The 13,731-nt window shown below is 45.4% G+C and overlaps 1 protein-coding gene across 3 annotated transcripts in view; it reads right to left on the bottom strand.

Moving 5' to 3' along the window:
- SPG7 (SPG7 matrix AAA peptidase subunit, paraplegin) overlaps positions 1-13,731 on the bottom strand; it is a 35,731-nt gene that overhangs the window by 8,743 nt on the left and 13,257 nt on the right. For all 3 annotated transcript variants that reach the window (XR_007506769.1, XR_007506768.1, XM_049806446.1), the window contains exons 7-12: positions 13,122-13,247; positions 12,634-12,796; positions 11,678-11,851; positions 4,954-5,078; positions 3,641-3,743; positions 2,525-2,635 (exon numbers count right to left, since the gene is read on the bottom strand). Coding sequence is in view for 1 of the 3 variants with exons in the window: in XM_049806446.1 (XP_049662403.1) it covers positions 2,525-2,635; positions 3,641-3,743; positions 4,954-5,078; positions 11,678-11,851; positions 12,634-12,796; positions 13,122-13,247 (802 nt within the window). In the remaining 2 variants the exon portion in view is untranslated. The remainder of the gene's footprint in view (positions 1-2,524; positions 2,636-3,640; positions 3,744-4,953; positions 5,079-11,677; positions 11,852-12,633; positions 12,797-13,121; positions 13,248-13,731) is intronic.

Below are 13,731 nucleotides of genomic sequence, written 5' to 3'. Positions count from 1 at the left end.
CGTAGAAAATATGTTAACTACAGAATACACCGCATATCAAGCACTCATTATAGCTCTGCATGTTGAATGCAAAAAGGTACCAGTACTTTAAAGCCAATGTCTCCGCACAGTGCCAGGAGCTGTAGGGGGTAGAGCAGGCAGAGTCAAGAGCAGCATTACACCAAGCTTGCTTGATGTCTTGGAAAACAACATTCTATTAACATTAATTTTTAAACAAAGTCAAGAGCTTTATTAAACAAGGAAACAGCAAAATTAGTGTGGCAGATCTTGTAAAATTATTGCTTAGGGACCCTGGAAACCACTGTGCCCTGCAAGGCATGATGGTGATGGAATAGCAGATTAATTGCAACAGCCTTGATTTTCATCAGTCAGTCCCTTACCCTGCTGCCTTCAGCAGTGCATGCGCATGTGCCTGTACGTCTCTTTCCATAGAAAGATGTATATATATATACACACACTATATATATAGACACACACACACTTAAAATTCTGGAAGCATTCTTCTCTCAGCCCACCAAGGAGCGAGGGACTGTACTCTTCACCATAGCACACTGGGCCTACAAAGATTATTTCTTTTCCTACAAAAAGTAATCTCCAGGCAGGAAAGTTCTCTGAAGGCCAGTACTTACCACATTTATGAGACAAACAACCCAGGAAACAACTCTAGTGCATCTTTGCTGGCCTTACACTGTATACACAAACCCCACCAAGAAAAGAGACTCCACTACATCTTCTAAAGACAACCCTAAAAGCCTCTGCACTCAGCAGGTTTCCTCCCTCACTCCCAGGAGACCTGACTTACTGACTGCTTTCTGTTCCCAAACTAAAAACACAATGGGGACTACCACAGAGAGAAGTTCTTACTCCTCCCTTACAGCAACACAAAGCTTTAAGGCTGACAGGGCCTCTGGACTTGCAAAGTTCTCTTTTGATTCCACACCACTCTTATTAAAACCAGAAGCTTATAATGGAAAGCACAGTAATATCTTCTTTCAAGAAAAGCTTTTACAGCAACTGAAATGCCCTCTTGATTGTGAAACCCAGAAGCATTCCCATTACATGGCAAGGGTACATTTAATATATGGGCCTGGAGGGTTGTTTGGGGTCTTCTAGTGTTAGTCTGCAAAAAATAGCCAGGTCCTGCTAATACGAAAGAATCCTATGAAGCAACAAAAAGACTTTATGGCCTCCTACATGCCACAGAGCCTTAGTGAAGCAAGTCAGCTTGTCAGCAGTGAAACTGCTGAAGCCCATGCCCTGCAATGCACCACCACATTAATCCCAGATATCCTTTCTGCTACACATCCCCTGTGGCCTTACTTGCTTTTTGCCTTCTCTTCCAAGCCTGGGGAACTAAGGCAAGGGTGGAATTCAGAAAGAACAGCCAAGTGAATCCCCACAAGTTTGGTGCTTTTTTTTTCCTGCAGATGGGAAAGTAAAGCACATATTTGTTCCGGCTGATGAAGACTTCTGCGTGACAGCTGGAGTCATCTCACTGTCCACTCCTGGGAGCTGCTGAGTATGGTTTGGGCTTTGTGCAAGCATGGCTGGCCACAATTACTGAAAGCACTCCACTTGTTTTTAAGAGGCAGGTGAAACTGTCCAGAATTTTCTCAAAAAAAAAAAACCTCTTAAATGAGGAATTGTTTAGGCATTTTCTGATGAAGCAAACACTCAGGACTAAATTCCAGGATCAGGAAATAACTGACACAGTACAAACATCCTGTTCCACATGCTCTACTAAGAAAAGCACAGAATGTAGTCTGTTTGCCCAGGCTCAGCCCCCGGTAATGACACTGCAGCCTGGAAGCAGTTAAGTGTCTGATTATGAAAACCACAGCTTGGCTACAGGGCAGTTCAGACTGAAACCCACCAGATTCAAATCCCTCAGGTGAAGTCAAGAGTTCTGGGAACTCTTTTTCCCCTCCCTATAATATACTGCTGCAGGATAATCTCCAGAGGTTCCTCTGCTGGCAATCGCACAAGCGACAGGGAAAGACCAACAGGATGTTCTCAGAGGGAGAACAGTACTCTACTGTCTTTCAGTTTATTCTGCCAATTCATCAAAGCCTGGGCTTTGAGGCCAAAAAGAAAAATCCCTAATTCCTTGCTGTTGAGGATGCATAGCCTATTTGCTATTCATGTTTATGTAGCAGGTGTCCAGAGCAGCAAGAAAACCCCAGAAAACACTTCCACTTTTTTTTTTTAAAAAACAAACAAAAACCTTTTTAAACTAAAAAAGCCATACAGATTTGAATTCCCCTCTCTACTGTTTTGCTACTGGCCATCTTCCCTGAGCTACAGGTTCAGGCTACCTGCAGATTCAGGAAGAGAGATCCATCTGGGGTCTTGTTAGGAGAACTTTCCGTGACTATAGCATCTAAGACCTTCAGGACAGCTCTACAGGACAGAGCAGTTAGGACCCATCTGTCTTCCTCAAAGGTAACCCACTCCCCTTGAGCCTTCTCTCAAGAAGCATAGTACAGACCAGTAAGACAACAACAAAAATAGCTGGATTGCTTACCTGCAATGACTCTTTCCACAGCATACTCGAAGTTGGAAGTATCGATGGATTTGTGACCTTCTCTAGCTGCATGAAGAGCAGCTTCATTACATATGTTTGCAATGTCAGCTCCTGTAGACAAGAGTTTACAAGAATTACATTGGATGTGTTATGTGACAGAGATTTCAGACGACAGAAATAGCAAGAACAAATCTGGCAAAGGACCTAAGGAAGTCAAATAGCCTGCACTTTTTAGTTCCTTGGGAACAGAGAGCAAACCTAGTCCACGGTGTTTATGCTGGATTTGAACAATACAACTGCCTTGGCAACGAATGCTGTGTTGCCACACAGAGGACAGAGTTCAGCAATCAATTAACAGGCAACAGGGGAGTGGCGTGGGCAGTTGGGTTGGCACGGGCTGCGGCACTGTTCATGCAGCAACCACACAACCTCTGTGCAGAAGAGAAAGAACATCTGTTCTGAGTTTGTGCGTGGGGGTGATGGTGGTGGGGGGCTGCTGAAAGAAGTCACGAAGAGGCAGTTGTGCTGGGGCCTGTTAGGGGGGAAACCCAGAAAGGATATTCCAGGAACTCCACATAAGCAGGAACTCTGGAGCCCCTTGCTCAGCACTGTTTCAAACTCCCAGGGACCTACGCTGGCAAAAGGCTCAATGCAGGAGCCAGGCAGAGTTGTCCAATTTCTACTCTGACCGACAAAGTAATTGCTATTCATTCCTCCTATTGCTTTCCTGGTAACATATATCAACTTAAGAGTCTCTCCTCTGAAGTGCAACATCTCATCCTCAACAACAGCTTGGACAGGAGCATAAGCAGTGGTTCCTCCCCTTAGGAATTAGGAACCCAGGCATTATAAAAGTGCATTTTCCCTACCCCCACACCCTGCTAGTCCCAGAAGTTTCAGAATATTGAAAATAGCCATGGACAATTGCTCATCAGAGCTCACCAGGGAGCTGGTTAGGTTCCCACTATTTCCATAGAGATGGAGAAGGCTTGAAGAAAAAAGCCTTTTAGACCAAAATACCCTGTTAAAACCAAGCAACCAAGAAGCTCCAGCTTGAACTGCACAACTAGCGTAGAAGCAGGCAGAGCAGCCCCGCAAGGACACAGCATGTCATACCACTGAAGCCCGGAGTCAGTTCAGCAAGGTGCTGTGAGTAGAAGCTGGCATCTTGGATCAGTTTGAGACCCTTCAGGTGCTGCTCAAAGATCTCTCTTCTCTCCTGTGAAGAATACAGAACACCTGAGCCCAGCAAGCCTTCACAACGTGGCAGCTTCAGTGCCGTCCATCGTAGGGAGCTGGGGAGGAGCAGACCTCTGGCAGCAGGGACGGTGACATTGCCACCAGAGGGCAGGGCTGTCTTACAGCGTTTTAGTGCTACAGGAGCCCTGATAAACACCCAGCTCCCAAATTCAGAACAGATGTATGAAGGCTTACCGTGAGTCACTGCTTTCTCTCTCGGGGTCACTCTCCCCTCCTAACTTTCACTCCGATCTGTCTTAACTTTTCTCTTACCATAAAAGCACTCGCAGGAAGGAGCTCCAACTGCCTCTACCTGCTCCCTCGCACACCGCAAACTGAAAACCCCAACTACTAGCTACTTAGCCTGTGACCATTTCCCAGACGAAGGTGGGGGTGAGGTGACGGCTGGCAAGTAGCCAAGGTGTGACTCATTCAGCTGGTCCAGGAGATCCTGATTAAAACAACAGGCTCCATTGCCAGGGTTTTCCCCCTTACTCCTTCAGGGCAGCTGCACAATTCATGCTTCCGGTGCCAGATTCTACCAGGCATTTAAGGTATTTTAACTGAAAACTCTGAGGACAACAGTAAAGCACAGATGGGAGAAGAAGAGCCTGTGCTGGCAGAGCAGACATATCTTTACTGCAGCTGAGCCTATTCCCAGAACTCTGCTATGAATGTCAACACAGCGGACATAGAATACTCCTAGTAAATGGATTTTAAAAGCATTCAGAAGGAGAAAGTCACTTAACAGGCTGCCTAAAGGAAAATGAGGAGCCTTACAAGGATAGTGAGGACAATAAGCCTACAGAACAAATGATGCTCAAGGTGCATGACAATTTAAGCTCTCACACAAGTCAATTTGCCAATTAGGCGGTTCCCAATTTCCTGGAGCGAAGACACAAACATAGTTCTGTATCTGCATGGCAAAGAGAACCTCACAGAAGAATTCACTGCCAAAGCTCCTACCAGAGCAGAGACACTTAAAAAAGGTGAGTTGTCATTCTGAGCAACTGCATTAGCATGTCAAATCCTTCCTTTAGAGAACATAAATAAGAATGAAGGCAAACAGAAGTTTACCATCTTTATATTCTCCAAGCTCAGCCTTTGCCAGGCCAATGAATCACCAGCAAGGACTGCAACACCTTAGTCATTAGTGTTATGGTAAGGACAGGGCAGTAGAAGGAACATACCTGGAGTGTTGGAAGGTCAATAAAAATGTGCCTGTCGAGCCTCCCAGGTCTCATCAAAGCATTATCCAAGACATCAGCGCGGTTGGTGGAAGCCAGCACTATGACATGATCTGTGGTCCCCATTCCTGTAGAAAAACAGGCAAAAACAAAAGTGAAGGTTTTCACCATTGCAGATACTGCATTGCAAGCATACAAAGGGATGGGGCAGGGCAGGATGCAGAGAACGTCTTACACAACTTTATCACAAAGCCAGAGGGTGTTTACAGCATTCTTTGGGGCAGCTGAGGCTGAGAAAGTATCCTCTTCAGCTAGGAGCACAAGACAGGAAGGAACCTCCCAAGTAACCCAGGCCAGTCTCTGGTCATCATGGATACTCTGAAATTCCCTTTTCATTTACTTAATCTTGCCTTAAAACTCCTTCCCCTCCCCCTTCCTTTTGCCATATTTGGAAATTGTTCCAACTAGAAACCAGAACAGAATCTCTCTATTCTGATTAATTAGGAGATGCCTCTCACCCCCAGGCTTAAGCTAATTCCTGCTCCTTTAGCTCCAAAGGTACAAACAATGTTTGCTAGCTGAATCAGTTTTTCCTTCCCAAATACCCCTGTGGAAAGCCCTTTCAGTTTTCCTTTACTTTTAGCCTTCAGTCACAGACAGGCCACCAGGATCACCAGGGAAGGGTCAGGCTTTCTTCTGACCAGCTCAGGTTAATGCAGAAAGACAGGACATAGCCTTGCCACCCAGCAAGGGGCATGTTACAGCATGATTTGATCTTTGTCTTCTCACTCATCTTTTATCACTCAGAAGGCACCCAGGCATACTGCAGACCAGTGCAAAGACCAGCCCTGCAGAACTTACACCACAGACATGTACGCAGACACAAAACGCAACCAAACAGCTTTGCAGTGATGATTAGTGTACAGTAGCTCAAGCCACAGTCAGAGAAGGTTTTGTCTCCAGGTCTTAAAGATGAAAGGAGCATCAGGATTTACAGGCTGTGCGAGAGCAGCCTGCAGTACGGAAGCAAAGGCAGACAGGTCTTCCTGGGGAAGCCAGAGCACTAGCAGCTGGAGGAGGACAGAAAGGGGCAGGCGGTTGTGCTGCTTGGGTGGGGAGTCAGAGATCATGTTGAATCACTGAACCACACTGCTTATTTATTACATTCCACCAGGTGCCCACAGGCCCCTGGGTATGAGTCACCTGCTTACAGCAGATTCAACAGCCCTGGCATACAGCAGCCTTCCCAGGGAAAGGACGCGTTAGTCCCATGTGCTTCCTTCACTGCCAAGTCACATGCTGCAGAGAGGCAGCTTTATGCACGTAAGCTGGGTGAGTTTCAGCTCTCTCCAGCTCCACCAGAAGAGCTGCCAAATGTGTCAGCGTACAAGAGCTCAGCAGAGAGATTAAGGTTACAGGTAAGTCAGAGGACTGGCTCTGTCAGCTTGCGCTATAGCAAACCTCAGTTCTTCCTCCCTGCAGGATGCTGTCTAAATAAGCTCCTGGAAAGGATGAAGCCAGCCATTCTTCAGGCATGTATTACACTGCACTTTGGAGTGTGATAAATAAGCAGAGACTGGCAGGCACTTGGGGGATAGCAAGCTTCGTTCACACGGCAGGATTAGATGGTACAGTACATTATCTGCTTTGCAGCTGGGAAGACTCTCTTAAAATAGGTCTGACTATTAGAACAAATATAAAAAAACAGAACCACTGAGAGCATCCTCCTCACATCAGCTTCTGCCCCACTTGCTCTCAAGCCTGTACCCTAGCAGTGCAAAACACTGCTCCAAGAAATCTACAACTGTAGCTGCCGATTCATATTACTATTCCCAATGCAACATCCCCTGGCATGTCACAGGCTTGGACTTCCACAGGCAAAGACCAGTCACAGGAACAGTCTACAAAAACACCACCTCAATCATAACAACAAATGAAAACGGCTCTGAAAATTTAGCCTGAAGAGAGCCTTCATATGTACAATGTTTACAAAGGAAGCCACTTCAAAAAGGAAAGGAGAAAAGGGTCCACTTGAACTGGCAAGTGCTCTGCTCCCCACTGACATAGCACACTACTTTGATGGGCATCTCATCTGCATTATTACACTGTGTAATTCTCTGGCCATTTGTTCAAAAGCCTTTTGGACATCATCTGTGAACAGTATCACTGAAACAGGGCCACCTCACGAGGGAAGCCTCGGGGTCAGAAATGTGCATACAGCACAGATCAGGGGAGAGGTCTTCTCTGAGGACTTCAGGTGAAGAGCTGCTACCAAGAGGTTGTGGATGCCCCATCCCTGGCAGTCTTCAAGGCCATATTGGATGGAGCTTTGAGCAACCTAGTCTAGTGGAAGGCATCCCTGCCCATGGCAAGGGGGGTTGGAACTAGGTGATCTTTAACGACCCTTCCAACCCAAACCGTTCTATGATTCTATGAAAAGATGTCCTGCATTTTCATTCACAGAACACAGATCAGCTCAGGACTGTCAAGCTCCTCTCAAATCCATTCAGAACAGAGAAGATATGTGGGTCACATTCCTCTTCCGCTTGTTTGCAGTTTCTGAGGGAAGATTCACTATTCAAACCAGGCACCTGTTTTGACAAAGACTGGAGTACATGTGTCACTCTGGTTTTAAAAACAGCTTTTGTACATACAGGCTCCTTCCAGTCCCTCCCCTTCTCCCACCAGACTCCTGGTGCTTCCAGAACACGAAGCAAGCTGTCAGAGTGAAGGAAACCAAGGTCGCTTGTACGAAGAGCACTACAATTACTCTAAAAATCTGCCTACCAGAATTACTGAGTAGCAAACTGCATATTCAGCCCATACAGCTTAGCATAATGGCTTTTTTCTTGGTGTCCTCATCCTTCCTCCAGCCTGCAGAGCAGGTTCCGTGTCGCTCTGACCCTCCTTTTCTTCCTCTACCTTACCTCTGAGTAATCTCATTTGAACACACAAATTCAACAATCCCTGCTGATGACTCACAGATCTACTTTTGTGCATGATTTTTTTTCAAATTAATAGCTAACTCAGTTCAGTGGTGTTGCCTTGCAGAACTTCAACCATGAATTTAAGCTAAAGACAGCTCTCAACCTTCCATTTCAAGGCTTCCTCATTACAAACACACACCACTCCTCCGCTTGTGCTTGGGTAGAACTGTTAACCTCCTAGAAAACCTTATTCACTATCATCCTGAAAACTATTTTGCCATGATGCACATAGCACTTCAGTGTTCATTTAGGTAACATGCTCAGTTAGATAACATTTCAGTAACATGTGCCAAGATCGCTGCTGATGAGTACAAGCCAACAGAAAGTCCACGTTTCTTGTACTAGCCTGACAGTCCTTGCCAGCTGTCTCCCATTTGACACTGTAAACTCCTTGGGCTATTTTTTTAGTGTGTGTTTGATAAAGCACTTAGCAAAACAAGGGGAGGGACTTAGTACATGATCTGTACAAGATGAGACAATATAAATTTAAAAATAAACTAGGCAGCACACAGCAAACAAAGGACTATTAAAGTACGTACTGAGGATAATATTTACCTTCTAAACTCACTTTCCAATAGTTGTACCCTAATTTCTGAATTGAGACTCACCAAGAAAACACCCTAGAAACCATGCCTAATTTCTACAGACTAGAGGAAATCATACATTTTCATTTTTAGTATAGACATGTGGATTGTACTGACTACATATTCCTGAACAGACAGATGGGCCTCCATTTAATTCAGTGCTAACCTGTTGCCAGCTCACCCTACAACTTTCAGGAGGAAAAAAACCTCATCCAAGCCAGGATTGCTGCTCTGCATGTTACTACTGGCCTTGTCTGTCAAGACCATCTACTATACAGATACAGCTATAAACAGTTATATTCATTCCAAGTATATTTACGTGCTTGGCCAAGTTGCCTAAGATAGTGCACGTGCAAGGTCCCAGGGAACTGTATACATATATTTAAGGTGGTTTCTGGTATCTACATAGCATTGTGTGTTTCAAGCATGTTCCTCTGACAACCAGATTTCTGTCTGGTTGTTTAGGACCTATTTAGAGCTCATTCCTCTCCTTGAAAAAACTCCACAGCACCTGTGCTAAAGCAGAGAGAGGCCTAGAGGGTCTCTGTACAGCAGGACCACTCTACCCTGTCTGTAACATGCTGTGCTCCTGCTTACAATTTCTCCTCATTCTGCAACAAGGGCAGAGATTCAGAATTATAGATCTTGTGTGCAGTACAGAGGAACATCTACCCTCTGCTGAAGGCTTTTTTACAAGTCCCAGCTTCTCTCCTTGAAAAGGGAGGGTTGACTCCAGAGCAATCTCCAGAAGACAGCCTTGCTGCTCAACTGTAGGATGTGCTCTACTTCAGCAGGGCTGCAGCCCCATTTCACTGCAAACATTGAGTAAAAAAAGCAAGCAGTTTTAACCCCTTTAACAAGGTCTGGAGAAAGGGGGCTGCTTTTAGTGCAAGGCAGCTTTTAATTTTTCAAATGAAGAGTGTGATGAGACAACAAGTGTCACGGTGTCGTGGTTTAACCCCAGCCAGCAACTAAGCACCACGCAGCCGCTCACTCACTCCCCCACTATCCAGTGGGAAGGGGGAGGAAATCGGAAAAAAAAGTAAAACTCCTGGGTTGAGATAAGAACGGTTTAATAGAACAGAAGAAACTAATAATGATAATGATAACACTAATAAAATGACAACAGTAGTAATAAAAGGATTGGAATGTACAAATGATGCGCAGGGCAATTGCTCACCACCCGCCGACTGACACCCAGCCAGACCGCAAGCGGCAATTCCCTGCCCCCCCCCCCCCCCCCCCCCCCCACTTCCCAGTTCCTAAACTAGATGGGACGTCACATGGTATGGAATACACCGTTGGCCAGTTTGGGTCAGGTGCCTTGGTTGTGTCCTGCGCCAACTCCTTGTGCCCTGGCTGGGCATGAGAAGCTGAAAAAATCCTTGACTTTAGTCTAAACATTACTAAGCAACAACTGAAAACATCAGTGTTATCAACATTCTTCGCATGCTGAACTCAAAACATAGCACTGTACCAGCTACTAGGAAGACAGTTAGCTCTATCCCAGCTGAAACCAGGACACACGGTTACAGTCAAGGGAAAAGGCGGCTCTGTCCTGCAAAACAGCAGACTGATACACTCTCTGATGGGCAGGTAGTTAGTTATTCCTTACGCTGCTCTGCAACAATAAGATTTAACAACAGAAACTTTTCAAGTTGGGTCAGTGCTGCAGGCTCTGACAGAGTTATGACTAAGAATAGCCAAAGGACCATTCTTTTTGGTACTTGTGCGAAAGTGTCTGAGAAAAGGGCCAAATCCAGATAAAGTACAGCCAGAAACCATCCAGGAGTGTGGCATCAAACCAGGTCTTGTTTGCAAAGCTTATCTCTCTCAGTTTAGATAGAGATCCTGTAGTCAGGCAGACAACATGAGAATAAGTCAAAGGATGGGAGAATAGATACATTATGTTGCTTATGTCCCTCTGGGACAACTAAACTTTAAACCTTAACAGGCTTTAAACCACTACCCGCCTTAGACAGAATACAGCAAGTATCCAACAACATTTAATGGCCAGCTGGACCTAAGTGTTACCCTCTACAGACAGCAGTGCCCTTGCTGCCAATTCATTATCTTTTGGTTCCCCAGTACTGTAAATAATTCTTCTCCAATTGCCAGTGGGAAAATATACTCCCAAATTGAAGCCATTTACTACAGTAAGAGTCTTTGGGGTTGCTGCCCTCTGCCAGCCATGATCTCTAATGCACATTTTCTGTTGATTTTATTAGCAGGTGGATGCTTACATGGCTGTTGGTGCAAATTCACTCTGGATGTGACACTACACTCTCTTCTGACTCAGGGTCTTCAGCAGAGTCACAAAACCAACTGGCTCCAAGGTTTTAAAATTTACTAAATTTAGCCCCAAACCCTTAAAAACCTATATAAATGTCTAGATTTCAAGAGGGTTATCTCCACAACTCAGTCACAGCACATACTCAAGAGAGCTGTCCTGAGCCCAATTACTTCCTTAGGCATCATCAGCTGTGGAGTAGTCCTGCCTTACTAAGGGACAGATGAAGAGTGATATCCTACAGTGCCTTTAGAAACAGGGACTAATGATGGGGTACGTGGATTCAGTCTGGTGCTCGAGGAGATTCCTAAGGGTTCTTCAGGAAAGCCTGGTTCAGCATGAAGCAAGTACTGGGCACACAGCTTCCACAAACCCTGTGCTGAACAGAGCAGCTGCTGCTGCTTTTCCTCTGTACTCAGTGCAGCAGCTGGGGAAGGGAAGAAAGAACAGAGAAGGGATCCGCTTCAACTGAGTGATACAATAAGCTCTGAAACCACAGCAAGGCCAGCCAAGGCCGCACTGGTGTCCACATAGGGAAAAAAACATCCTGACTTTCAGGGCCGCAGCCCCTTCACTAAGCAGCAGTGCAAAACAGTTATCACTTGTCATACAGACAGTCTTTTTGCAAGGACATGACCAAGCTGTAGTTCTGGGCTTAGTCCTGAACAGGCTGCGAAGTGCAAGCTAGCCTTGTCCCAGGGAAGAGGCGAATGAGATTTGTTTCAATGCAATGGTAATTACTTCAGCAAGAAGAGAACACTAAAGAGGCATAGCAAGTTCAAGCAGGAAAGAGATGTACAGGCCAACAGCTGGGATCTCTAAGGTGATAAGGGCCCAACTGCTGAGAGGCAGAGAGAAATACTGACCATCCATTTCCACCAGCAGCTGGTTTAAGGTCTGCTCCTCCTCAGCATTGGCAAAACCAGATATATTGGTCGAGCGCTTCTTGCCCACAGCATCAATTTCATCAATGTACACAATGCAAGGTGCACGAGCCTGGGCTTCTCTGAAGAGGCTCCGAACTCGGGCAGCTCCAAGACCTATAGGGGAAGGGAAAAAGAAATAAGCCTCATAGCTAAAATTGTTAGTACAGCAGAGAACAGGATTACTAGCCCCCAATGGGACACCCAACACCAGGCAAACCCTCAGTATATGACAGCCCCTCTCTCAACACTGCTGGCACAAAGAAGTAGCCACAGAACTCACATGCTTAGTCTTCGGTACCGCTCCTTTTGGAGCGTGCTGGCTTTTAACTAAGCTCCCAAAACTGCAGGAACTCCTACAGCTACTGTAAGAGCTCTGCTCCCAGCTCCTAACATAAACTCCTGTTCCTTCCACAGGTCAGAAGCTGAAATATTCAGCATGTTCCTGCACACTGATCCTTGTCAGGTCTTAAGGGATTCAGGGGGAAGGAAGAAAAGGAGGAAGATGGAAATCCCAAGGCACAAAGAGGCCATACTTTCTCCATCAGCAGGGAGCAGCAGAAAATCCATCAGCATTCTCATATAAGAAAGGAAGCCTCGGTCAGTGGCTTTAATAATAGGTACAGGGAAGTCAGAGATAATGCTTTCAGGTGAAGAACCATGGCTGCACACTGTCAGAAAGAAACAACTAGCAATTCAGAGGGCATACGTTTTAGGTCCTACATAATTAAGTACTCTCTACCACTGAAAACCTTTTATTTTTTTGTTAGAAATATTCAACTCATTATCCCCACGCAAAGACCAGCTAAAACTCTGTCCTTTGCAAGAAGCCCAGCCAGCACCCTCCAAGTCCACAACAGACCTAGTAACCTCCTCACCTTTCCTCCTGAAAAGCTTACCTCCTATCACCTCCACAAACTCAGAGCCTGCCATGGCCAAAAATGGCACTTGTGCTTCCGTAGCCACAGCCTTTGCCAGCAATGTCTTGCCACAGCCTGGTGGTCCCAGTAACAAGGCACCCTTGGGCACTTTAGCCCCAAGCTGAAGGTAGCGATCAGGACTCTGCAAGAACAACACAACTCTGTCAGATCCACAGCTCACATGAAGCACCTGCACAAGAATACGGCCTCCCAGAATTTCCTGATCCTGTTTTCAGCCTGAGCAACTCTGAGCTGCTAATGGGAGCAGCAATATCTGCATTCCTGTTACAGAATTGGAAATACAGAGATTGAGTCATACTGATAACAGCATAAAAAGCTGTCAGATTATTTAAAGAGGCTGCTCAGTACCATGAAGGATGATGAGAAGAATATACCCTCCTCCCCAGGTCAGTGATCTATCCCTGAAGACGGGTAGCAAGCTCTTATTTTGTTCCACTTTTATATACCTTTAAATAGTCCACAAATTCTTTGACTTCCATTTTCGCTTCATGCATTCCCGCTACATCCTTGAAGCCAATCCCTTTTCCAGATTTCCCATCCACAATGGTGAAACGAGCCATTTTCAACTGGTTCTGTAGAAGGCAGAACAAGTACTGAAGACATGCTCTGACTTTGGACAAGGCAACAGTCTGGAAAGGCTGTTTGCTATACTTTGGGAGACAGCACAGCAGGTATAAGCTACCCCTAACAAAACACTAAAATGCCCACCAATGCATTGGTGTTTTACTAACTTTTGCTTTGGAAACACTTTACAGCCAGATTGCTGACTCAAACTTCATTTATCCACATGTTGTAGGAAAGAGACAGAATAAACCTGCAGTAATAGTCCCAACACAATCCAGCTCAAACTCTATGTGGATCAGGCAGGGATACTTATTAAAAAGACGCAGAATGCCCAAAACCTTATTTGGGATCTTCTCGCTGATTTCTAAATGCTCTGATCCTTAATACACATGGGATAGATACAGTTTTGAGGAGTATGTATTGATGGTAAATAATTGTCGGTGGTAAATAATTACCAATACCATCTTGTAAGTGCATATAAACAGACACTTT

The sequence above is a fragment of the Accipiter gentilis genome, chromosome 7 (genome assembly GCF_929443795.1).
Source record: "Accipiter gentilis chromosome 7, bAccGen1.1, whole genome shotgun sequence".
Classification (NCBI taxonomy): domain Eukaryota; kingdom Metazoa; phylum Chordata; class Aves; order Accipitriformes; family Accipitridae; genus Astur; species Astur gentilis.
This window is presented reverse-complemented; position numbering and strand designations above follow the sequence as displayed.